We start from the raw sequence: 26,014 nt of genomic DNA, 5'->3' as shown, positions 1-26,014 counted from the left end.
TCCTGCCCTCATGGAGCTTACAACTTAAAGGAAGAGACAGAGACCCCACATACCTCATAACAAATTCTTCATTATAAGCAGAGGTAAGCTTAGAAGGAAAAGTTCAGGGTTTTTCAAAGATCACAGGAATTTTAGAAGAACCTGATAGAGCCTGAAGGGTCCGGAAGAGCTTCCACAGGAAGAATGGTTCTGAGTTGGACCTAAAGTTTTCTGTTGTAAATCCTGTGAAACCAGGTTGCAGAGAACCCTGGATAAAATATTCTAAGCAAAGGGAGCAGCATGGACAAAGCCCCTGAGAAGGGAAGGAACATGACCAATTTGAAAAAATGTAAGCAGCTCACTGTAGCTGAGGCAGAGAGAGATAGTGAAAAGAGTAAGGCAGGGCCAGACCACACAAGCCCTCCACAGCAGCAAACTTTTCCCAGCTGGTAAGGCCAAATTTCAATAGCCATGGGCCAGAACAGTCATATGGCAGTCAAAGCCTAGAGAACTAACAACTGAATGATGACACAATAAACTCTAAACCAGAAAAATGGATGTAAATCAACTTACCCTGAATAAGGAATGCACTTTCAAGCTGCTCTAGAACTTTTAAACTTACAATGTTAGGCCACGTACTTTCAAACACTATAATCAGCTAAATACATACAATAGTTGCTGTCTAAAATATCTGCATGTCCACAGAAAGCAAAACACATAAATTCCTTGACTTTAATACGTAATATGACAAGACTAAGTCAACTAAAAAGTGTTTAAGTTTGTCAGAAAAATTTCATATCTGTATTTTATTTAATGCAAAAAACATAAATGTTACTCAAGATCCTAGTCTGGAGAAAAAAACTACTCCCATAATCTTTCAATGACTGTCATTAGTCAAATTCTCTTTATTCCAACTTAGATTTTCTTATAGAGATAATTTTCCACATAAATAAGAGTTAAAATCAGTGTTTTAATATTTTTTTTAAATAAAAAGTTAAAAGACTTCAAGTATTCCTTTTGCAGTGTTTTTATTTATCCTTGTAGATATGCAATTATCATAATTTACAGGACGTTTTTTAGTAATTAATTGGACTATAAGAAAAACCGTACAGAAAGTTTGTACCACAAAATTATGTCCCTAAGGGATCAGGGTTCTCAGTAACAGAGAAATAAAGAAGCTCAAAAGGGTCACTGCTCAGCAACCTCTGGTAACTAAAGAGAGCAGAACACAATCTGCTATTTGTGGAAATGAGACTTCATAAAAATACCTTTCAAATATTCCCTATTACAAAAGGGAATGCCTATTAAAATGCCATTGTTTATTCTATATAAAATATCCTTTCTAATCCCCCAAAACTTTTTTTTTTGCTTTAAGATTAAAGGCCATATCCCTAAGATACACTTTGTGAAAATTATCTCAACACAAGATCCAAAGATTTCCATTATTTACTGTCCTTACTCAAAATCACCTGCACGTACCAGATGCAATTTTCTAAACTTCATCATTGATGAGCCTATTCCAAAGCAGAATTCTTCAGCAATACAAAAGACACAGGCTAAAATAGTCCTCACAGCTATACTTTAAAATAGATATATTCAAAATATAAATATAATAATTCTCCAGACCATTATTTTTCCTAACGACTGAACTCTAAATTAAAAGAAAAAAAAAAATGGAGGTTTTCAAACCAATGATGTGTGCAGCCCATTCGCATGACACAGTCATTTAAACTTCTCACCTGCAAAACACAATGCAATACATTATCAAAAAAGGGAGGAAAAAAACCATGAAACCCCATTATTACAAAATGAAAACCATAACCACTATAAAACATGCAGTGCCAAATATTAAGTTACACATTTTGCTGGATAATCTTTTCATTCCTCTTGATCATAAAAGTAATAGAGGATCGACTTAGAAAATTTGGAAAATATAGAAACACCAAGAAAAAAATAAACTCTTCTAACCCTACCATTCAAATGGAATTGTTAATATTGGGGATTTTTCTTTCAGCATTTTTTCTATTATATATAAGTAATGGATTTAAGAAATACACATGCCTACATACTTTTTCTTGAATAAAACTGGGATATTATATTTGCATTTTTACCTTTTGTTTACTTAACACATGGCATGTTGAGTAACTCTGACTTCAAAAATCCTCCTTAAACATGATTTTAACAACATTTGTTTATAGTAGAATTACTATGTGAAAAGGGAATTTGAGATGGCCAAGAATCAAGCCCCAGAAAACACAGCCTTGTTCTACCAGATTTTAACCTACTCAAAATTCATAAAACTTACAGTCAGGTGGTATATATTTACAAATAAAGTTTTTAAATCATAAAAAATACAATGTCTAAAACACTAGAAATAACAAAAGAAATAGAATCACTACTATGCTTTAGCATGCACTCATGGAAAAAATTAATTTAACTTAAACCCCACACTAGATACTTTAATCTGTTCCAAGTGAGTCAGAGAACACATAATGGCATGTTAGTACCAGGAGAAAATAAAAGATTATCTCAACTAGTTAAGAAAAAGAAAATACGAGAAAGAATGGAAGGGTGAGCCCAGCACAGGAAGTCAGGACAAAGACCTTTCCTCCAATAAATTACAAATACTGCAGGTCTCTCTCTCTCTCCTCTCAGAAGGCAAGTTAAAGCCCAATTTGTTCTTTATCCCCTTCATTTTAACCTTTGATATCCTCCCTTTAAAATTTTTCTAACACAAAGAAAAATTATGTTACAATAGTTCCAGAGATAATTGTTGGCTCTCAAAATTTAAGAAAAAGACTAATTTCTTAAATGTCTAAACCCAATATCTTGAAATAAAATGCTACTGTTTCAAGATTTTCATAATAAAGACAAATTTTCTTTCTTTCAATACTTACTCTGCATGAGAAAGTTTTATTTCTTCCCTTTGTCTTGCAGAATAATTTAGGTTCCCACCTAAAATACAAATAAGCATTGAATCTTTTCAACACAACTATCGAAAGTAAAATTCAAACATGCACATGTGTACACACACACATACAAATGCCTTTAAGTAACAGAAGAGGCTATGGAAGGTGAGAAAGAAATAGTTTATCTCCTGGAAACTTCCCAAGGGGGAAAAAATGTTTCTTAAGAATCACTATATGATACAAATAATCACTCCTTAATGTTAGCATTTTTTAAAAAATTTTGGACTTATGTATTGCTCGAGGTTTTGTTCTTTGGGACACTGTATCAATATTCAATAATAGTGAAAATTAAGAGGCATTAAAGTAAATGACCTAAAATTATTTAAACAGCATATGTATTCATTCTTCTAAATACATGACAACCCTTAGGGCCAAGCCAGTTTAGAAAAATTAATAAAGGTAATATCAAAATCTTATATATAACAAAAAAAGCAAAAATAAATGTAGTAGATATTAGCAAATGAAAAAAATCTATAATTTCTCATTCTATATTAAACACTTTCAACCTTAAAATGCAAACTGCAGCTATAAATATGTTTGCTTCTCATTTTTAAAAAATATAAGACAATAACATAGGAAGGGCTTTAGGTTATTTTTTTAGAAGTCATACAAATATGACCTTCTGCTAATATAAGAAGAACATCTAAAATTTTATATTACAAAACTTCAATTGAACTGGCCAGAAAGAACATGACAATGATTTTAATATATGGGAAGGTCCAAAATACATAATTATATGCTATGAAGTAAAATGTGTTTCATCACTATGAATAGAATGTTATTACAGGAAATAAAGTCTCCTGGATGGAGACAATCCAGGAGCCCCACAAGATGATCCACTGTGGGCTTCCCTGGTGGCGCAGAGGTTAAGAATCTGCCTGCCAATGCAGGGGACACAGGTTTGAGCCTTGGTCCAGGAAGATCCCACATGCCACGGGGCAACTACGCCCGTGTGCCACAACTACTGAGCCTGCACTCTAGAGCCCGCGAGCCACAGCTACTGAGCCTGTGTGCTGCAACTACTGAAGCCCACACACCTAGAGTCCATGCTCCACAACAAGAGAAGCCACCACAATGAGAAGCCCGCACACCACAACAAAGAGTAGCCCCCGCTCGCCGCAACTAGAGAAAGCCTGCATGCAGCAGCAAAGACCCAATGCAGCCAAAAATAAAATAAATTAAATTAAATTAAATTAAAAACAATGATGATCCACTGTGGTTTAAGAAGAAAATACCTGAACTTCTACTTACCTTGGGCACGATTCACCAAGTAGAGTAAGAGCACAGATAAAAGTGAGACTGGAAATGAAAAAAACATAAGGTCCTTAAAAACATGTACTTTTCCCCAATGATTCCTATGTAATCATAATTACAAAGTAAAGCTTAGAAAATCAAATCTTTATTAACTAGCATTTAAAAATGAAAACACTCTTCACTTTATTTTCCAAAAAGCACTAAGTTACACACCATTTTCTCCATGAGAAATATATTTTTAAAACCTGAGCCCAGGGATGGCAGGGACAGAAAAAGAGAAACTGAGACCCCTCTGCCCCCAGGAGAAGGGGCCAACCCACCCACAGATCATTTCTCTTTCCTCTCCCTTTGTAATGCTGGTAGTTCCCAGCACTTTCCCAAAACCCTGCCAGCTGCTAGACTGTTTATGTTTTTACAGAGAGCCAAATAGAAGTAATCCTTTGGGGGTTTTAGGTCTGAAAACACCATGTTCATTTTACAAATTAACCAAATATTAAAATGTGGTCATTAAACTCCCAGAAACCCAGACCAGTAAAGGCCTCAGAAAGTCAGGTAGTTGGCTTTTCACTTTAACAAGTGTGGCACACTTAACTTACTTTAATACCTCAACAAAAACCTTTTTAAATGGAGTGGTGTTTGGTTTGAGAACCAAATTTATAAGGAACCGCTGACTGAGATTAAACCACACGTTGCAGCATCAAAAATAGACAAAAACACTTTCACAACCTAGTACTATGAATTCGTATATGGCCCACTATTTAAGAATATATTTTTAAAATTTGATGTGCTAATTTCTAAAATTATGAGATAATAAAATGCATTCAGGCTATTATTCATAAGCAATCATCTGCAAATACCACACCTCAAGTATAGTCAGTCTTTATTCCTGTAAATGAAAATGAAGTCAGATAAAATCATTACTCGGGCTTGCCATTTTAAACACAATTTATCGAAGCATGAAAGACATCTGATATGTTATGTGAACATTTTTTTTCAGATGAACACGATGTGTAAGGAGAACACAGTGGAAAAATACTGATTTATTTTTGTAGTTTTTGCCAGTTTCCTAATGCTGCCTATTTTTAACCAATGAATCATTACAGGTAAAAATTAAATTACAGGACTAAGAATAAAACCAATTCAAAACAGACTAATGAATAAACAATGAGCGCTCACACCTAAGCCACACTAATGTCCACACATTCACACCAGGGACATACTCAGAACCCTTCAAATGGTTCCACTCTAAAGAGGAAAGTGTTTTCTAACAACCATAAATATTTATGAAACAGACAAGATGAGTATGGGATCTGGGTGGCCTGTTCTGTATGGTTTTTTTCACTAAGGATGTTTTCAATGTTCACTGATATTGTAACATGTATCCATACTACATTCTTTTTTCTATTATAATTAAAAATACATAACATGACATTTACCATTAAAAAAAAATAAATATTTAAAACAGAATATAGAGCAGATTCCATTCCTGCCTTTAAGGACAGGAATCTCCTGAAAAAATCCTGTGAATCTTCAGAAAACTAAAAAGTCACCAGCTGAGAAACTGATGCACAGGCTAAGAATTAGGCAAATCTGAATGATACATCTTAGGGATTTGGTTTAAAAAAGGGGAAAAAAGAACAATAGCAACAAAAACCTAAAAGTATAAATGAGAACATTCTGCTGCATATTAAAAGAAACTAAATGTTGCCAGGTGGCGCACTTACAAGAAACACAGGCAATGAAGAAAACTTCTAAAAACAGATATCCCCAAGTATCCAATATCATGCCAGCAATGATGGAAATGACTGCCAACCCAAGATTCTGAATGGACTGCATGCTACAATTTAAGAAATTAAAAAAGACCAAACATTTCAATTCTAAAGTCTTCACACACAGAGTACCAATTCACTATAAATATTAGTATCTATAAACCACATACTATCAGTGTTAAGAGGGTTTTCAACCAGGAATGACCTGATTAGATTTGTTTCTTTAATCCCATGACTGTTTCCACTACTTAACTTTAGGCTCAAAGGCAAGGAAGTTTGCCTTAGCAAGTACAGTCTGAACTCAACGCCTTCCTGCGGAATGAATCCAAGGGCTAAGTGAATACCAACCAGAGATGTGGTTTCCCTGTTCGGCCTTTTGTGCTAGAGATTGGAACTCAACTTCTCACTGAGAGGCCCTCAGATAAACAGGCGGTGGAATGGTCACGTCAGCAATGACCTCTCATGGGGTAGCTTATCTCCAGCTCTCTTGCTGGAGGCTCGGAGCATTTTTTTTGCCACAATAATAATACAAATAGATTAACTGATTTTCTGGTTATTTCCAGGTTCAGAGCTGTCCCAAAAGCCTGAAGACGACTAGATTCAGGAGACCTGGAGTTTTATAAGATAATTAAATTGACACAGCAGAGAGAGACATTATATGATCCACAGTGCAAACACTTACAAGCCATATGCAGTTCCCAGTTGATGTTCGGGAACTACAAACGCCACCATTGGCCACAATGCACAGGCAAGCAATGAGTAGGAGAGTCCCAGGAGACACTATTGAAATCAATACGGAAAAGGGTAAAGAAGTCTTATATTTACCAAAAGGTGATTTTCTTTCGATGCAGATTAGCAAGAGTGACATAATAACTAATATATGAATATCCATGCAAATTGTGTTGCAAAATAATTAGGCTAAAAACTCATATTCAACACAAAATGGTCTTGGGCCTCTCTAACAGTATCCCTCTAGGGACAAGATACACATAACACTGTCTTAACCATTTTATATTATATGAATACATAACTGGCTGGGCCCAGGGTGCAGTCAAAGACCAAACAAGAAAATAAAGCTAATTTGCAAAATGTCTTTACCAATGTTTCAGGCAAGCTAATTTCCCAGTATTCATTAACAATTACAAATTAAGCAATCCAAGTAACATCATGCCAACAGTCCATTATCTTACTTCTGGGTCATCACCACCCAACTGGAGAGCCAAGCAGAGGACCAACAACAACCACTGCTTGATAAACATCACCTAATGCTAACTTTTTCTTCAATTAAAGAAGAAACCTTATGATTTAAGTTAAAATAAGATCATTTATCAGATTGGGAACAATTAAAATAATGCCAACGTCTAACAATGGCAAGGATACTAAAAAACAAACACATTCATGTATTATTGGTAAAGCTATAAATGGGTAGAAAGTTATTAGAGGAGAGGTTTCACAGTATCTATCAAAATGTTAACTGTGCAAAGCCTCTGCTCTAGCATTTCTACTTCTAGGAGTCTGTCCTAGAGAATTCTAACGAAGTGCACAAATATATATGTTCAAGATATTCTTTTATTAACAGGTAAGAAATGCCAGCACTTTGGCCTATGGTCTTAAAAATGACATTCTGAAGAACAATTACAAAAACTTGATGAATTCATTATTACTTTTTGACCTACTAAAAGTCAAAGACAAAAGAACGCAAAATCATGGATACTGGGTTGACAGATGTTTTTGCCACCTATGATGGAATGACTTCTTTTAATGAAGTACTGAAAAATAAATGGAACTAATAAGCATTGGGCTTTTATAAGACTATTTTATTTCAAATTCTATAGCAGCATTGAGGGTACTATTATATAGGCCAAATGAAATCAAAAACATCTTATGCATTAATGATTAATATTTATATACTTTAAAAATAGCTAATCTGTAGAAACTGAAATTGTCATTGTTTTTCCCACTGTCACAAGCACTACTATCGGAAGAGCTGAGCGTTGGCTTCTGATACGTGCTGTACAGAGTCCTCCCTGAAGCCCTGAGCCCCCCAGCTGTTCGCAGCGACTTTACCATAGCAATCCAAGGGTTCCACAGAGTGAAGGCCAGCATCATGTGGGAAGCAAGAGCGGTCACCACTGCACACAGAACCCAGATGATGTTCTTTCCTGTTTTATCCACCAGAAGCCCAAATATTGGGGACATGGGAGCTGATATTACATATACAATACTGTCCAGAAAATATAAAAGATATTTAATAATATATCACAGGAAAAAAGAATTAAAAATCCAGAAAGTCCTAAATCCTACAATGATTAGGTAAAGCAAACCCTAGCTCATTTAATTTAACATCCTTCTAAAATGGTCAGCAGTAAATAGAAATATAAAGATATAAACAGTGGTCCAAGACTTCTTTGGTTTTCCCTAATGCAAAGATGGCCATTCAGGATCAAGACCCAAGACAGACTTTGTTTCACACTGTAGATGTTAGTTCACATACGTCTTTTCTGTCTCTTATAACATCGGGTTATAATTAAAGACCCACAATAAGCACACAGTAAGCACTTACAGAATTAATGGAATACCTGTTAATAGCACTCGCTGCCTGGGAGGAAAATCCAAATTTCTCTGTAAAGAAAACTCTAAAATAAAAAGAGAGAGGACAAAAAACAGACACTTTAGAAAGAACTATTCTGTTTTTTAAAAAATAAAGGCAAAATAAAACTGAATAAAAATAAGTTTAGTCAACTTTCCCTTCTTTATACTGTTTTCCCACCTTATTTGGTATCCATCTTCAAGCAACTGGCTAAAGGTTTAGTATTTACGTAAGTACTTCACCAGCTAAATAAAATATATCGATACCTATTCTTTCCTCTTTTATGTGTACAGCAAACAATACACACAAATTTTCAGAAACCCAAATGTATTACTACAAGGAATTAATATGGCTTCTTTTCCTTAGAAGCAATACTGGACGGGTTCTTTGCTAAATAATGCATAAGGTTCTTGTCTCAAACTGTAAAATGACAGCCTGAATTTAAAGGTTATAATTACAGAGATGCATCTCAACAAACACACTCACACTCACACACTGCTCTGTTTAAGTAGCTGCCCGTGAAAACGGAGAGAAGGTAGAAGATAAAGCAAAGAAGAATTTGATTTAAACCCTGAATCTGAGTCTGCAGAAACGCAGTCCTAACAAATGGAGATATGCCCTGTCACTACAAGCTAACGCACTGTCTCCATTCTCAATAAGAGGCTTCCTAACAAAGAAATAAAGAGGAAATGAAAAAAGAATACAAATCCAAAATCAAGCATTAAAGTAAATCAATATTATGTATCAAAAACTGTTTCAGGTATTTCTTCAAAAACCTAATACAAGTATTAAAGCAACACTAAACCTTAAGCTAAGAAAATCAGTTGTGTCCCAGGATGTAAAACAATTCCTGTGAAAGTATCAACCGTAACAGAGAGGCAAAATTTATACCTTAAAAAAATTACATTTATGTGACTGAATTCTCATTAAAATTTAGCCAACAAAAACAGACTGCTAGAGAAGACTCACTTCCCAAGTCCAATGAAAGGGAACACAGCAACATAATAGCCGACGCAGATGATGAATATGAGCCACAGGGGGAAGGAGAAGTCCTTCACGTCAGTTAACTTGATAACTTCACCTTACAGAAGAAAGGGAAGATGCTGTCAGTGTAATTTTGCATTTCTAAGTCAAGATTATTTTTCTTTTATCATGTGATTAACCTTTGCAATTCAGTGAAAAAATACTTGTCTCAGTAAATCACTAGAACATAGTTTCTCGGATAAACTAAAAAGACAACAGAAAATGCAAAACCTAAGATTAGCATCTACCTTCTTTCTTTCTTCCAGAAACACTCATCACTTTGCAAATATACAAAGTACAATCAAGAATGTAAATTCTGCCAAAACCGCTTAAGGGGGAAAAAAAAAGTATCCAAAAATTTAGACAAATGGAAATAGATTAGGAAATAAAAGATTTAAATAAACTATATGCCCATATAAAATTTAAAAAAATTTTAAAGTGGAAAAAAAAAGATTTAATAAACAAGTATTAAGCCTCACTGGGTTTACAACACTACATTAGGAATTTACCTCATTGTAAATTATCTCAAAAAGGCCATAATTCCTAAAAGCCTAACTTTTTCTTGCATTTAGACTAACCTGTTTTTCCTTGTTCTTTATGAAGGATTCGTTCTGCTCTCTGATCCAAGTAAGCAAGGGCCAAGGCACAGACTAGTGAAAGAATACATGTTATACCCCCTATAATTAAAAAAAAGAGAGATTTTTAAAAGAGAACCAAAATGAAGGTTCCTAAAAGGTAGCACATTACATTAACAGCAAAATACTTAGCAACTTAAAGGGATGGCATCTAGACACATACATGAAAAGCCTACAATTACTAAATCAGGACAGAAGGAAAGGAAGTGCATTGGGAAGCACTCAAGGAACAGCAGTCGCTATTACTATTGTATATTATTTCCCAGTAGAAGGTTGGAGATTAGAGGAGAAAGACTAGAACAAACTAGTCTAGTCTTATATCAGAATATAGACTGAAGAAAGCTGATGACCAGCTAGCAAATTAGTCCTAATTTCTTAATTCAGTCTAAGCACCAATTATTGATGGATGCCAGGGGAAACAAACCGCAAAAGCAAAGTCTGATTCTGTGATCACCTCATGTTCCCTCTGATTCCTTCCCAAGTCTGACTCTTGCTCCTACCCTGTGGCAGCCCCAATCCTCCCACAGCACAGCCCGCTCACTCTCCTTCAGGTATCCAGCATTACTCACTAATGCTGACCTTGTATCATTAAAGTGAATCAGGATAAACAGTGAATAAAGTGTACACTTCTCAAAATTTTTAATAAAAAGCAGCTTAGTAAAGTAAATGACATCTTTAATTGGCTGACATAATATGAAAAACGGCAAAGAGTCGGTAGGCGTGGGTTCTACGTCTGGCAGTAACAAGCTGATTGATCTTGGGCAAGGAATTTAACCTCTCTGGGCTTCAATTTTCCCAGGTGTAAAATCAGAGGCTTTGATCTGATGGCACAGATCTTTTCTGGCTCTGAAATTCTCTAAAATTCTCAAATTCTCCACTGTGGAGAGAACTGGAAGGAATACTGAAGAGAATCTGAAAGTAAGAAAGAGGTTATAAGTGGCAAAGGATTTAATAGGGAGGGGGAGAAAGAAGGGGTCTCTAGACACAAGTTGCCCATCTAGGATTACCTCTCACTGTCCTCCCTTTACGAGCCTGTACCAAGGAATACAAGGAATAAAAGATGGCACAGAACCTTCAACCCAGCACCCACAGGTCTCCCTAGGGCTCTGCAAGCAGCTCTCCACATCCTGTGGGGCTCAGTTAGACAAATTCACTGCTCAGAGAAGAAGCACAGGTGGTAAACCCAGAGAGCATCATGCGCTTCTCAGTGACCCACCCAGCAACCAGCAGAACCCAGCTTTAGCCAACAGAACTTAGGGTCAGAAGGAGCCTATACAGTTTTAGTCCAACACCCACAGTTTTACAGAGAAGAAAACAGTTTTACAGAGAAGAGACACAGAGGTTAACTTCCTGTCCAAAATGAGCCAGGACCAGAACCTAGACTCTCGACTCCCAACTTGGTGGATTTCCCATCACATCCTATCACCTCTGACTTCTATAAAATCTAAGCTCCATAAGCGCATGAAATGAATTTGATCAAAAGGAAACAATTCTCCCTTCTGCCACAGCCTATTAATGAACACCTTAGAGGTACAAACTCCCTGACTGTTTTCAGGGTTCTCACATACACTCTCATTTGCTCATCACAACAAAACCGAAGCACAGGGACTTCCCTGGTGGTCCAGTGGTTAAGAATCCACTTTCCAATGCAAGGGACTCAGGTTCAATCCCTGGCAGGGCAACTAAACCCGTGCGCAGCAACTACCGAGCCCGTGCGTCACAACTAAAGAGCCCACACACTCTGGAGCCCATGTGCCACAACTACAGAGCCCACGCGCTCTGGAACCCACGTGCCATGACTAAAGCCCATGTGCCACAACTACTGAGCTTGCACACTCTGGAGCCCACCACAACTAGAGAGAAGCCCACGCACCACAACTAAGACCCGATGCAGCCAAGAATAAAATAAATGAATATTTTTTAAAATCTATCCTTATTTAGGGGAAAAAAAAAAACCTGAACACACGTGGTGGTACAAGATCGTTATTTTAAGAAAGTGGAAATAAAAATACAAATGGGGTGAATGATTGCCAATATGTTCACTGTGTCTAATTAGGTCCAAGAACTAGTGAACTGTACAGGCAAAACTATAACCAAGTGGTCTAAGCCCAATTCCTGTGTTCTTTCCTCCCTGTCACACCATTTCCTATGACAAGCTTTCAGGACAGATAAAAGGTGGGACTTCAGGATCCACTAACCGATAATAAGTGTGACCCCAAGGGCTGTGTGACCAGCAGAACCCAACGAAGCTTCAACCTTAGAATACAGCCATCCCATGAGGTTCATGTTTACTGTACTTCCCTGAAAGAAAAGGAAAAAAAAAAAAAATCAACACAATTTTCATTTCTATCTGTCTTGCTCAGAAAAAAAGGATGTCAGTTAGCTTAGAGAAATAGGTTTAATAGGGTTCAGATTAAACAACAGATAATTTTTTAAAAAAACACTACAAGGAAAGAGCTAACAACCTAGGATAAAGCCGCAGATAAGATTACCACACAAAAATGCCAATTTATAGAAAATGCTAGCATTCAAAACAGCACAGTACATCTAGATCTTCCTAGTAGCCTAAACAAAAATGAAACACAAGTTATAAAATTCACAGGGTACCCAAGACAAAAATAAACTTTGGCTCATAAAAAGCACAGCTTTTCCTGATCCTGACATGTGAAAAAAAAAATTCATCCTCTGATCATCCTTTAGAAGACAGTAATAGTACTACCCTCATTCATTTATTCTTTCATTTAGCAGTTATTGAACCCTGATTACATGCCTGTCACTGTTCTAGTTACTGGGAATAAAATAAAGAACAGAAAAATTTCCAGCTCTCATAGAGAGCAACCCCATTTTAGTGGGGTAGAAAAGGTAAAATATACAGTATATGAAACAGCAATGAGTGCTTCTAAAAAATAAGGAAAAAAGATAAAGCATAGGGGCTTCCCTGGTGGCGCAGTGGTTGAGAGTCCGCCTGCCGATGCAGGGGACACGGGTTCGTGCCCCGGTCCGGGAAGATCCCACATGCCGCGGAGCGGCTGGGCCCGTGAGCCATGGCCGCTGAGCCTGCGCGTCCGCAGCCTGTGCTCCGCGGCGGGAGAGGCCACAACAGTGAGAGGCCCGCGTACCGCAAAAAATAAATAAATAAAAGTAAAGCATAGAAGGAGAATAAAAAGGGGTAGAGACCTTGCTGAGAATGTGACTCTGGGTTAAGAACTTGAAGGAAGCTGGGAGGCTACCTGGAAGAACAGCACAGCACTCCTGGCAGAAGGAATAGCCAGGGCACAGGCCCCGAGAGGGAGGCTGCCCGGCGTGCTCAAGGCAAGGAGCGTAGAGACTAGAACAGTGTCAATGAAGAAGGGAGAGGATGAGACGAGGTCCCCAGAGAGGAACTGATAGGAAAGCAAGCTATTGGTAATAAGAACTTCTGGCTTTTACTCTGCGTGAGATGGGAAGCCATTGGGGTTCTGAGCAGAGAAGTGGCACAATCCCTTACGTTTTTAGAGACTCACTTTGGCTGCTATATCCAAAGCAGACTGTCAGTGAGGACGGTGCAGAAGCAAGGACATCGGCTGGGGGCGGCTGCAATAATGCAGAACAGAAACGATAGGTCTTGGACTGGGGAGACTGGCAGTGGGCACAGTGGGAAGTGGTCGGAATACGGACATATTCCAGTGGTAGAGCTAACAGGATTTGCCAATGGAAAATACGTGGAGAGTGTGGGGTTAGGGATGGGGGTAAGGAGTGGTTCAGGGTGACATCAAAGTTTTTGCCTGAGCACCTGGAAGAACAGAGTTGCTCATAACTGAAGATGAGAAAACTTCAGCATGAGCTGGTTTGGAGGACAGGAGGTGAAACATTAAGAGCTGGGCTTTGGCTGTGTTGAGTTTGATATGCCTACTAGACATCCAAGTGGAAATGTCAAAGGAGGAAGCTGCAAATACGGGTGTGGAATTCAGCGGAAAGGCCTGGACGATATAACTTCAGGAGCAAAGACACGCTATTTAAAACTTCAAAACTAGATAAGATTACCAAGGTAGTAAGCGTCAAAAGAAATGAGAGGGTGTCCAATGACCAAACCCACATTTACAGGTTGAGAAGACTGAGGTGGAACCAGCAAAAGAGGTAGAAGGAGCAGACAGAAGGGCAAGAGGAAAACTATGAGACTGTGGAGTCCTAGAAGCCAAGAGAAGAAATCAAGGAAAAGGGAGTGCCAACTGTGCTAAATGCTACTGATAAGGAGACTGAGAAATAAACATGTCCTCAACCATGTTCCCACAGCAAATACAGCAGCAAATCGCACGTGGCTATTTCTCACAAAATGTTAGCCAGTGGCATTATTCAGATGCTCCTCTGAATAAGGTATAAATGGAGACCTGCTGGAAACGTTCCTCAGCATCAGCAAAAATACAAGCCCCTCAAAGACGTATTGTCTCAATAACCCTTTAATTCTAAAATGCCTAACATGACCTGGCTTAGCAAGTACTCAATAAATATTTGTTGAAATAAGGAGTTTTTAAAAGTAACAAATTACAGAGGAAAATCAAAAGAGTGCTGGACTTCCAACCTCCAGCTAAGACAGGAATAATAAGAAAAGTGAAAAGTCCACTGCCTGAATGATAACAGTCCAAGGGTCTAAAATCAGACAAACTCACAGTTCAGCCGACAAAAAACTCACGGCGAGGTAAAGCCAAAACCTCTATGATCATTCTGAGTATGTGCAGGGCCAAGAGAAGCACAAAAAAGACTGAACCTCCATCTACCCCAGCAACTCTGTAATGGAGTCCTTTGGTCTCCTGCGTGCATCTCACAAGGACCCTCAATACACCAACCAGATCAGAGTCGAGCCACCCTGGCTGACGGAGAGGTGGCTGCCTGAGATCTGGCTCCTGCCACCTCCTCCTCAGGCCCCCCCACCATTCCCATAACCTCCACCCCGCATCCTAGAAGCCCCTGAGATTCCGTTCTAGAAACTTAGGGCTCCTGGGGACGCAGGTGAATGGATTATAACTAGTTTGTGACCACACAGAAAAGAACGTGAAGATCGTTAGTAACCACAATGGCGTCACTGAGAATGAGTCTTGCTCAACTGCTCCTATTTCCTTCTTTTAGAAGTTATTAGACGATGAGATCCACCAGCTGCCACAGACATGTCTTGACTTGCACAAGATACATAAGGAAGTACCAGGAATGTCCTTGTGGATAAAATTTAGAAAATGTGGAAAACCACACTAGTTATCAAAGAATTACAAATTAAAATAATGTTTAGGTGTTTCCTATAAAATTGATAAAATGACTTTTTTTTTTTTGCGGTATGCGGGCCTCTCACTGTTGTGGCCTCTCCCGCTGCGGAGCACAGGCTCCGGACGCGCAGGCTCAGCGGCCATGGCTCACGGGCCCAGCCACTCCGCGGCATGTGGGATCCTCCCGGACTGGGGCACGAACCCGTGTCCCCTGCATCGGCAGGCGGACTCTCAACCACTGCGCCACCAGGGAAGCCCAAAATGACTTTTTTAAAGTACTATCAAAGCTACAATAAAAAGGATCCTCTCATATTTCACAGATGGAGATGTAAACATCTCTGAGAGGAAAAAGTGGAAATATGTCTCAACAGTCTTAAAAAACCCTAACAAACCCTCTGACTCAGTGATAATTCCATTCCTAGCAAGCTAGCCTCAGGAAATAATCAGAGATGCAGACAAGTTCTGGAGTGTTGCACAACAGCTCTATTTATAATACTGGAAAATTAGAAAGAGCCTACATGTACAAAAATATAGAAATGTTACATATGTATGACATATGTACGTGTTATATATTTCATAAGATGAAATATTACATTAAAAATATTTCATTTGTACTGGGGTTTTTTGTATTGGATTTCTTCCCTCAAGACTATGTTCCAAGCATTTTCATGCCACTTACAGTCTTTAAAACCTTGATTTTTAATGGCAAGGATCTTTTTAAAAACCTCTATTCACAGGAGCTCATGAAGGAAAAAACCTAACAGGGTTTGGGATGGCCAAAACCCCTTCCAGGTTGCATTTATAATAGCATAATGTTGTTCCCCTGGGTACCCTCTACCAGATCCCCTATCATGAAACACCACGATCACTTCCAGGTTCCAAATGCTGCTGAGGAGTACTGGCCACCTGTGATGAAGTCCAGAGAGGCGGGAGCGCCACGGTCAGGGAGCTGAAACCCATGCCACATGGCTTAGACAAGCACAGGAAATGAGCATGTCTGACCAAGACCTTCAGAGTTGTCTTCATAAGCAAAGTGCTGCTGCACAGCAGAGAAAATAAACACTCACTAGAGGGCAAAGGTCGGAACAATCACTAAAAGCTACTTGTACAGGCAGATCTCATCTCTATGGGAGATTGAGCTTCACAGAGTTAATTGTAGTAGATGAGCTGTCCCATCACACGGCGAGCTTCTAATCACTAGCAATGTGCGAGCAGAACCCGGATGACCATATGTAAAGACTTGCATTGCAGGAACGCCGAAAATGGGTAAAGAAATTAGACAACAAAATCTATACGATCCATCCCAATGCTCAGGTTCTCTGAACTAACAAATGCTCAATTAGCCATTTTAGACTGTTTCCTAAGTGAAATAAGGTTAGAAATGCCTTAATTAAAGTCAGGTAAATGGGGGCTTCCCTGGTGGCACAGTGGTTGAGAATCTGCCTGCCAATGCAGGAGACTCGGGTTCAAGCCCTGGTCCGGGAAGATCCCACATGCCGCGGAGCGACTGGGCCCGTGAGCCATGGACGCTGAGCCTGCGCATCTGGAGCCTGTGCTCCCCAACAAGGGAGGCCGCGATAGTGAGAGGCCCACGCGCTGCAATGAAGAGTGGCGCCCGCTTGCCACAACTAGAGAAAGCCCTCGCACAGAAATGAAGACCCAACACAGCCAAAAATAAATAAATATTTTTTTTTTAAAAAAAGGTCAGGTAAATGGTATACTATGGTCTAGAAAAATATATAAAAAATCAATACCTAACTTATACACAAACACATTTCATCCTGTAATCTTTAAGAGATAACTACAACATTCAATCTTTTGCTTCCCATTTGGCTTCATTATCTGTGTCATACTTACAATTCTAGCCATGCTAAGCTGGAGTCCAAACACCAAGTTTAATTCTTTGCCTTTAAACCAACTCACAGCATATGTATTCTGGGCAACTGCTAAGGACTCCCCACCAATCCTAGAATAAGGAAAGAAAAGTCACAGTTTTCAAAGAAATACCCCAGTTAACAAAGCAGCAGGTGTAAAATTTTGACACCCCTCCCGTCAAGAGGTGGGGTCTATGTCCCGTCCCTTGAATCTAAGTGGGCCTGTGACTGCTTCAACCAGTAGAATGTGGTGGAGGCAGGGTTGTGTGATCCCAAGGCTGGGCTATAAAAGGTGAGATCTGCCTTTCCATTCAAACATTCACACTTAGAACCCTGAGCCACCTTGTAAGAAGTCCAACTACCCTGAGTTCGCCACACTATGTGAAAGCCAAGAGAGGCCCTGTTTAGGTGCTCCAGCCAGCAGTGCCAGCCTTCAAGTCATCCCAGCTCAGGCTCCAGACACACTATGCACACTGTACCCTGTCCAAATTCCTGACCCACAAAGCCCACAAGGTAAGGGTTGTTTTATACTCAGTGTGGGTAATTTAATACACTGCAATGACAACCACGACCAGCAATAAAAGGAGTTTGAGCTACCACATCACCATCTATGCTATATAAAATGCTCATGTGGGGAGAGCGGTCCGTACTTGTGAAAACACAAAAATTCACACTTTCCAGGCCAGTACCTTCCATAGTCGACATTCTCCTACTTCCCGGATTTTAATTTTCCTTCTGTAAGTTCTACACATTGACCTTTACGTAGGAGCTTCCTCTCCCCTGCATCCTAGCACTGAGTCCTCCTCATCACTGTCCTCGTCCAAAAATATCTCCCCTCTTCTACTAATCCAAATCCTATACTGATGTCAAGGCCCACTTCATCCACGAGGCCATTTCTGACCACACTTCCATCTCTGAATCCCTTTCATATGTTTATATACTTTTTTTTTCCTTCTCTCTCACTTAGAGCACTTTTGGGGGTGTGTCACCTATGTCTACATGTCGCTTGTACTTGTAAAAAGCATGAGTAAGTTATGTCATCTGCATCCCTCTGGGCAGGAAGCCCAAGGCTGAACTCAGAATGGGTTTACTGAACAGACGCTGAAATTCATTAAGAGCAGTTTGTCTTCTGGTAATTTACTCCTTCAAGCCTCTTCAACACGGTTCAAAAGGACCTACACATACCCGCTAAGAAGCAGCAAAATGTCCATTAATCACCAACCTAGAAAATGATGGTCTATGCTTTTCTAAATGAGGTTTAAATCACAGTCTTCAATACTATAGAAAAGTAAAACACTTGAGAAAAATATCATTTCTGGAGAACTATTTAATATTCAAACCCTACACAGAGTTAACTATGACCCCTCAAAATTGTTGCTTACTTTAAGGGAAAATTAAGACAACCATTGAACAATCTTACAAATATAGCTAGATTTCAAGGATTTGAAGTAATTCTCCAGAAGATATAATAATATATCTTTTTGTAAATCTTTAATAAATTGACAGATGAACACTAAAACAGTAATATGTTGGGATAAGTGAAATCATGCATAACTTACCCAAACACAAACCTTCCAAATTCCATCAGCCAAAAAGCATTAAATATTCCACCCAGAGCAAAAACAACCTGTAATGTAGAATATAACGTAAGATCAAAGAAAAAGTAAATTCAAGGAATCTAAGAGAAATAAGTGACTTACGATGAAACACAACCTCTACAATGATTTTAATATTCCTTCTTAGTAAATCTGTGAAATTTAAGTATCCAGGTTCATCTGTCTCAAGGCTTAAAATGCATTACTATGCATTACGTTACACGGGCATTTGTGAGCCCTGCTTAATTAAGTCAGGCATTCACTAAACACATCTTTGCTGGTGGAATGAGACAAGAATTCAAGAGTCACTGTCACAATGAATCAATGAACGTTTTGTCTTTTCTTACCTGTCCAACGCAAACAAAGCAACTAAAAATAATGGTGCCCCATCTGTTAGAGAAAGAGAGAGAATGAAGGAAGAGTATATCACCGAGTCCTTCTTGGGTTTCTCTGACCCCTCTGCATTCCCTCCAGAGAAAGGGGTCGGCCTCTGAAGTCAGCAGCCTTCCTAGGCTGCATGGTGACCTACAGAAGTCTTGCCTTCCAAGGAGATTCCAGAGGCTTTAGTGATGGCATATGCTTGTTTAAGCCATTATCATATCTTAAACACAACTTACTAAATAATCTTCAAGAAGTTCCCAGGGTTCCCATTTAAAAATGGATATTCTTTATAAAATTTTTATTGAGTTTAGGATTGACTCCAAGGAATCCTAGATTAAGTAATTTTAAGTGGTTATAATTCTTGATAACTAAAAACTATCTTTAAAAGGAAAAATAGCCACCATGCTAATACACTTATAAATCTGCCTACTCTAGTATCCCACACTCTGAATAGCTCATTAATGTTTCCCCAGAGTAATAAAATACCAGTACCAGGAGAGTTCTTAAAGATCATATGAGTAAACCATTCTTCTGAAACTCAAATCCCTCCAAAGATCCTTGTGAAACGGTCATACCAGAGTCTCCTGAATGTTCTCTAGCACTGGAAAACTCACTGTGGTCCCAAGGCACCTCACAGCCCCACCTGTCACCCTGATCAAGCAAAGTTTCCATCATACTAAGTGGAATCTGGCTCCCTGAATTTCAAACTTATTCTACCCCTTTAGACCAAGCAAATTAAATTTAAGTCCTCCTTTATACACTCTTCAAAATGTTTAAAAGTTAGTCCCCAAATTTAAACACTTATAGTTTCTTCAATTCTTTTCCACCAAACATGGTTGGAAAACCCCTCGTCATTTTGCCCTCTGCCTTCCGAAAATATTCCCAGACTACCTCCCTGCTAAAGTCTCCACTAACAGCGCACACACAACCAATCATTAGGATGAAAACTGACAGAGCTTATAATGTATGCCTTCCTCAGCTAAGAGGAGTGGCCACAAAAAGTTTGATGCCTAAAGAAAGCCAAAAGAGAAAATCTCATTAGGGCTGGGAGAGGTAAACACTAACTACGTGCCAAATACTGTCCTTCCATCTCTCTCAATCCTTATAACCACCTTGCAAGACAGGAAGTACTATCTATATTTTATCAATGAGGAAACTGAAGATCAGGAAGCTAGGAACAGCTCAAAAGAGCTAGGAAGTTGAGTAAGTGGCAGCAAAAGGATTCAGACTCTGGTTTGCTGATTCCAAGTGAGGGCATAATTTACCTTTAGATAACTGAGCTACCATATTCCCTGAGCAGCATTTACCTTAACTGAAATACCAACCAAGTTTCAAAAGCCAATTCCAGGGGCTTCCCTGGTGGTGCAGTCGTTAAGAATCCACCTGCAAATGCAGGGAACGTGGGTTTGATCCATGGTCGGGGAAGATTCCACATGCCGCGGAGCAACTAAGCCCGTGCGCCACAACTACTGAAGCCCACGTGCCTAGAGCCCATGCTCAGCAACAAGAGAAGCCACCGCAATGAGAAGCCCACACACCACAACGAAGAGTAGCCCCCGCTGGCCACAACTAGAAAGCCCACGCAGCAACAAAGACCCAACGCAGCCAAAAATAAATAAATTTATTTTTTTTAAAAATTCCGGAGATATAAAAATCACACACACACAAAAACTAATGCAGATTATCACAGTCAATACACAAGTTTATTCAGTTCTTTCCAGAAATACTTAATCTAGTTCTGTGTTTTCTTAATAATCATATTTACCCATAAGTGAGATTTTTCCCAAGCTTACCGTATTCCAAATACGCGGTCTACCAAAAAGCCACCAAAGAAACACAAAACTACATTGGGCCAAGAATACCAGGCATACAGCAGCATGAATTTCGTGGTATTCACCTGCATATCCTATACGGAAAGAAAACAAAACTATTTTTTTCCAGTTAAGTTTAGCAACTAACAAATCAAAACATTCTTTCTGGAAGGGCAGGCATTTCTTAATCATTTGCAGTTGCTAAGTGCTTTGAGACTCTCATGACATCTATGGTCGCTACCCCAGAAAAATGGTCACACCGAGAAACTTCCTGAGTGTGCAGTCATTTCAGAGGCTTCATGGAGTTCAGGATCAATCAGCTCTTTCACTACTGGGACCACTTCTGTCTGCATCTGCCTGTATCTTCTACATTTTATTCACCATGTACAACCTGCTGTGGGGTTCTATACCCACAGGAAAAAGGGCCATCTTAGCTTATCCCTTCCCTCCCCTCCACTAATTCCTATCTTCCTTCCCTCTCATTCTAGAATGTGAAGGGCCAATCTATGTATTTCTTCCTATCCAAAGGTGAAAAAACTTACAAAGGAAAAAAAAATCTAAATACACAAGAAACTGTAAATGTCAAATATATTTTTATAAAGCCAGACTAAAAATACTGACATGGACAATCCTCTGGAATCAGTAGCCGCATTTTAAAAATGAAATAACAACAAAAACATATTTAAGAAAGCAAAATGCCATCCTACCAAATCATTTGTCATTCCAATGATTACACAATGAGAGAAATGCAAACAAAAAACTGCCAAAATACTTTTTGGCAATACTGTAGAAATAGCAATTACTTATCTAAGATGTGAAACGATATCAAGTCACAAGTGCTATGAATGAATTTTTTGTGGCCATTCATTCCAACTCAAGAATACTCCTTGCCCACACAAATTTGGTGACAATGGATATTAAAATGGATTCATTAGACAATGTTTCAGACCGGGCAACCTGAGAGCTGATGATGCCTCAACAGTATACCTGTTCCAGAGCCAACAAAAGAAACAAAGGTGAAAAGTCAACTTACCCGTTTAACCTGAGTCTGAAGGGCAGCAGGATTATCATAGCAAAAATAGCTGCCTAGAAAAAGAAAAAGCAATTTTCTTCTAAGTAGTAATACTTTCCATATAAAAGTTTCAAGCTGCAATTACTACTCAAATGCTGATTTTAAATGTCTATACTAGGGGTTCGAAGACTGACACTGGAACCTTTTGTAGACCACTTCCTTGTCCACCAATATTCTCTAAATTGCAGCCAAATAATCCACAGAAAACATGCCAAGTTATTTACAAATTATGAGCCTGCATACACAGCAAATACTGGGAACCTGGATTAAGAAGTTAATCAACAACTAATTGTTCTTCCACCTTACTTTCATCATGTTTTGTATGTCTATTGTTTTATTAGCGCCTTCATGAAACAGTTGTAATTTCCTTAAAGCTACCAAAACACACATACACTAAAAATTTCAAAAACATCCTCAGCAGTTTCCTAGTAACGTTACCTAAAGCCACCACTTATCTTGAGAGCAGAGGAATGGAGTTTAACTATTCTGATTAAACCTGTTTTTAAAACAAGAACTCTTAATTCTACAAACAGCATACCCAAGATCAAATAATTTAGCAAATACAGTGCCAGGAATGAAGAAAAATAAAACAAGAATTCTAAAGGGTTAAATTAAAACATAATAATAACGTCTTTTGAAGGGTAAGAAAGAGAAGTGGAGAGAGGTTGGACATTCACGCACTCAGAGTTATTTTTACAGTAATAAAATCGACAGATTTTTTTATAGGCACAGGATAATGCTGCCTCCATTTCTTCACCAACTCCGTCTAGAAGTATACATTAGAAGCCACCAGTTCAAAAGAAAGAAAACTGTCATTAGTAAGGTATGACTCTGGCTTCTGAAACCCATCCAGGTAACCATAATTTACTAAAAATAAATTGCTTAAGTACGTGGTATTTTAAGTGTTTCGTGTTGTTCTTGTTTTTTGTTCCTCAACTCAGCAATTTATGATTCCTGCTTTAATCTCTGTCAGGGATACCAATCTCAGGCTTTAAAGCCAATGAATGGGCACCATCTTTCCACAAAGTGAGAAGAGGGGGAACAAAAAGAGATGCAAAGAAACTAAAGCCCAAAGCATCCTGCATGCCTACTTATATATTCCAGCAGTAGCATAAAGCAATCCACCATCATGTTCCTAAATCTGTTGATTCCACCAATTCCAGCCAGCCCATGAAAAACACATTACTACTTTCCTACCAAACTGATATTGACATTAGAATGTTGCTGAATAAATTAGTTGCTGAAATATAATAGAGAGATATTTTAAAAATTATCTCCAGAAACTGCTTTCAGAGTCACCAAATTTCATGACTGAAACCAAACACCACAAGTCCAATCCAGTTATGACTGCTTCACATTGGCAGAGCGGGAGTACAAGTACACATCTACTCACTGAAACTATCAAGATATACTCATACGTTTTACCAAAGAGGGTGAGAAACATATAAATAACTGCCAACGAATTATTCAATCGAAAATTTTAAAGTATGTGTGGGGTTTCTTTGGGGGGAGGGGGCCAGTTAAATCTTTCTGAATTCCTTCTGAACAGTGTCATGAGAGGGTTACCAAGGGGGGAAGCGGGGAGTGGGACAAACTGGGAGATTGGGATGGACACATATACACTACTATGAATAAAAGAGATAACTAATGAGAACCTACAGTATAGCACAGGGAACTCTACTCAGTGATCTGTCGTGACCTAAACGGGTAGGAAATCTTAAAAAGAGTGGATATATGCATACGTATAACTGATTCACTTCTCTGTACGGCAGAAACGAATACAACATTGTAAAGCAACTACACTCCAATACATTTTTTTTTAAAAAAGGATTAAAAATAGTGTCATGAGAGGAACCCTGACGATCTAGGAATTTCTTCGTATCTGTGGCCCCAGGGCCCAAGCTGCTAGCCTTTGGGACTTCTTGGAAGCAAAGGAGTGGGACGAAACTCGCCCAGCTCAGTCCCCTGACCCCCACCTTCGGGACGCTGAATAGCTAGCAATGTCCACAGGCTTGGGTGGGGTCGCGAAAGTTAAAGAAGGGAAGCCCAGGAGCTGAAGCAAAAAGCTTCCCTGAGGCCACGTGGCACCTAGGAGCTCAGTGCAGCTCCGAGAGAAAGTCGGGAATTCCTTATTATCAACCCCACCCCACCAGGCCAGCCGGCTCACCGAAACCAAGGAAGCACATCAGCAACAGCACCAAAAGCCGGTGCGCCAGGCGACTGGGGTCGCAGAGGGCCGGCAGCGCCCCGGGGGCAGGGGGTGTAACGGGGGCGCCTCTGCCGGCCTCGTCAGGGCCGCCGGGCAGCAGCGCCCTCACTTCCTCCTCTTCCTCCTCCATCGGGCTAACGGGAGACCGAGAGACGACAGCGACTGCAACTCCGGGAGGAAGCCGCTGCCAGAGCCCGGCGAAAACAGTGCTCACGTGACCGCAGTTAGTCATGTGACGCCGCGGCAGGTCAAGCAGGGTTACGCTCACGTGAGTGGGCGTGAGCACGTGGTGGGCAGGGCCGGCAGGGAAAAAGGGGAGGCGGCGACGTTCGTTTTCTTCAGCAGCGGTCTAGGCGCGGAACCCCGGCCTTCCATCGTCGACCGCGCTGTCCTCTCGTTTCTTGCCCTGCTCTCGTTGCCGTCCCCGCGCCGCTCCTTCGGAGAAAGTGCGGGCCTCCCCTCCGGCCCGACGCCAGGCGTGATCCCACCGCGAAGGAAGCGAAAACGCCCGCCGCCCTTCTCGCAGCGCTGCTCTCCGCAGCCTGTTTGGCTTTTCTTAATAACACACAGTTGATAGAGCACCTTATGATGTATCAAGTTACGTGCCAGGTACTGGGAATACAAAATGGAGTGTGACAAGCTCTTGGACCTCAAGGAGTTCACGGTTTAGTTGGAGAGATCGACAGAAACTGATACTTTAAAGACCAGTTTGGTTAATGGATGAATGTAGTGAGAACAGCGGCTGAAATGAGCACTGAATTCCATAGGAATGCCTGGGAAAGGCGTTCGGGAAAGGGAGAGTAAGTGTACAGTTTAACTAGCTTTGGGGGTAACTTGGCGGCGGGGGGTGGGTGAGGAGTGGAAACAGATTAAGTATTTCGCAGGTGAAATGGATGACGTTGTGAGTAATAGCTTATGAGGTCTGAGAGAAAGGCAGGATTTGAGAACATCTCCCAGATTTCTAGTGTGGGCTCCCCAATGTAGATCAGAATATAGGAAGAGAAGAGAGTGGGGGAGGATGCCAGAGAAGATAGATCAGTTTGGAATGTGTTGCCTTTGAGATGTCTGCACAAGAGGACTCCACTTTCCACCTCCCATGGTCTCTTCAGCTCCAAAGGAGGAGCCCCCGGTCTAATAAAGCTGACTTTTGTTAGATGACTAACAACTCCATCTTCCCAATCACAGTGGTCACTTCTCTGTCCTCATCTTACTCCACTTCTCAGCATCAGTTGATGCAGTTGACAGCCCCCTTCTCATGGCCTCCTTGACACTACACTTGCCTTGTTTTCTTCCTAGTTTACTGGGCTCTCATTTGCTGTCTCATTTGTCAGCTCCTCCTCTTCTACCTAAACTCTAAATGTTCAAGGGCTCCAAAATCCAGTCCTGGGTTCTCTTCCACTCATCCAGCCCCATAGCTTTAAATATCATCACTGTTCTGTACTATCCAATAGGTAGCCATCACCACATGTGACAAGTTTATTTTCTAGGAATTCTCTTCATATCCTTTGCTTATGTTTTCAGATGAGTCGTTTTATTTTCTAGGAATTCTCTTCATATCCTTTGCTTATGTTTTCAGATGAGTCGTTTGCTTTCTCTTACTGATGAAATTGGCTTTGTCA

General features: G+C 39.8%; 1 protein-coding gene across 7 annotated transcripts; it reads right to left on the bottom strand.

Moving 5' to 3' along the window:
- Window positions 1-999: 999 nt before the first annotated feature.
- MFSD1 (major facilitator superfamily domain containing 1) lies at window positions 1,000-24,601 on the bottom strand (the record flags this gene model as incomplete). Of its 7 annotated transcripts, XM_082655207.1 has the most annotated exons (16): window positions 24,354-24,601; window positions 22,148-22,200; window positions 21,097-21,209; window positions 19,270-19,312; window positions 18,887-18,954; window positions 17,311-17,419; window positions 12,418-12,520; window positions 10,163-10,261; window positions 9,531-9,642; window positions 8,551-8,607; window positions 8,039-8,195; window positions 6,654-6,751; window positions 5,927-6,039; window positions 4,200-4,247; window positions 2,877-2,934; window positions 1,000-1,718 (listed from the first exon to the last, which is right to left on the bottom strand). In XM_082655207.1, the coding sequence occupies exons 1-16, from the start codon at window positions 24,523-24,525 to the stop codon at window positions 1,715-1,717; spliced, it is 1,407 nt and encodes a 468-aa protein (XP_082511333.1). In that variant the 5' UTR covers window positions 24,526-24,601. The 7 variants fall into 7 exon arrangements, with proteins under 7 accessions (XP_082511333.1, XP_082511335.1, XP_082511337.1 ...); XM_082655209.1 differs by lacking the exon at window positions 5,927-6,039; XM_082655211.1 differs by lacking the exon at window positions 21,097-21,209 and having other exon boundaries at window positions 24,354-24,489.
- Between the last annotated feature and the right edge of the window lie 1,413 nt (window positions 24,602-26,014).

This window comes from Grampus griseus (genome assembly GCF_964374135.1).
Source record: "Grampus griseus genome assembly, chromosome: 5".
NCBI classification, from domain to species: Eukaryota; Metazoa; Chordata; class Mammalia; order Artiodactyla; family Delphinidae; genus Grampus; species Grampus griseus.
This window is presented reverse-complemented; position numbering and strand designations above follow the sequence as displayed.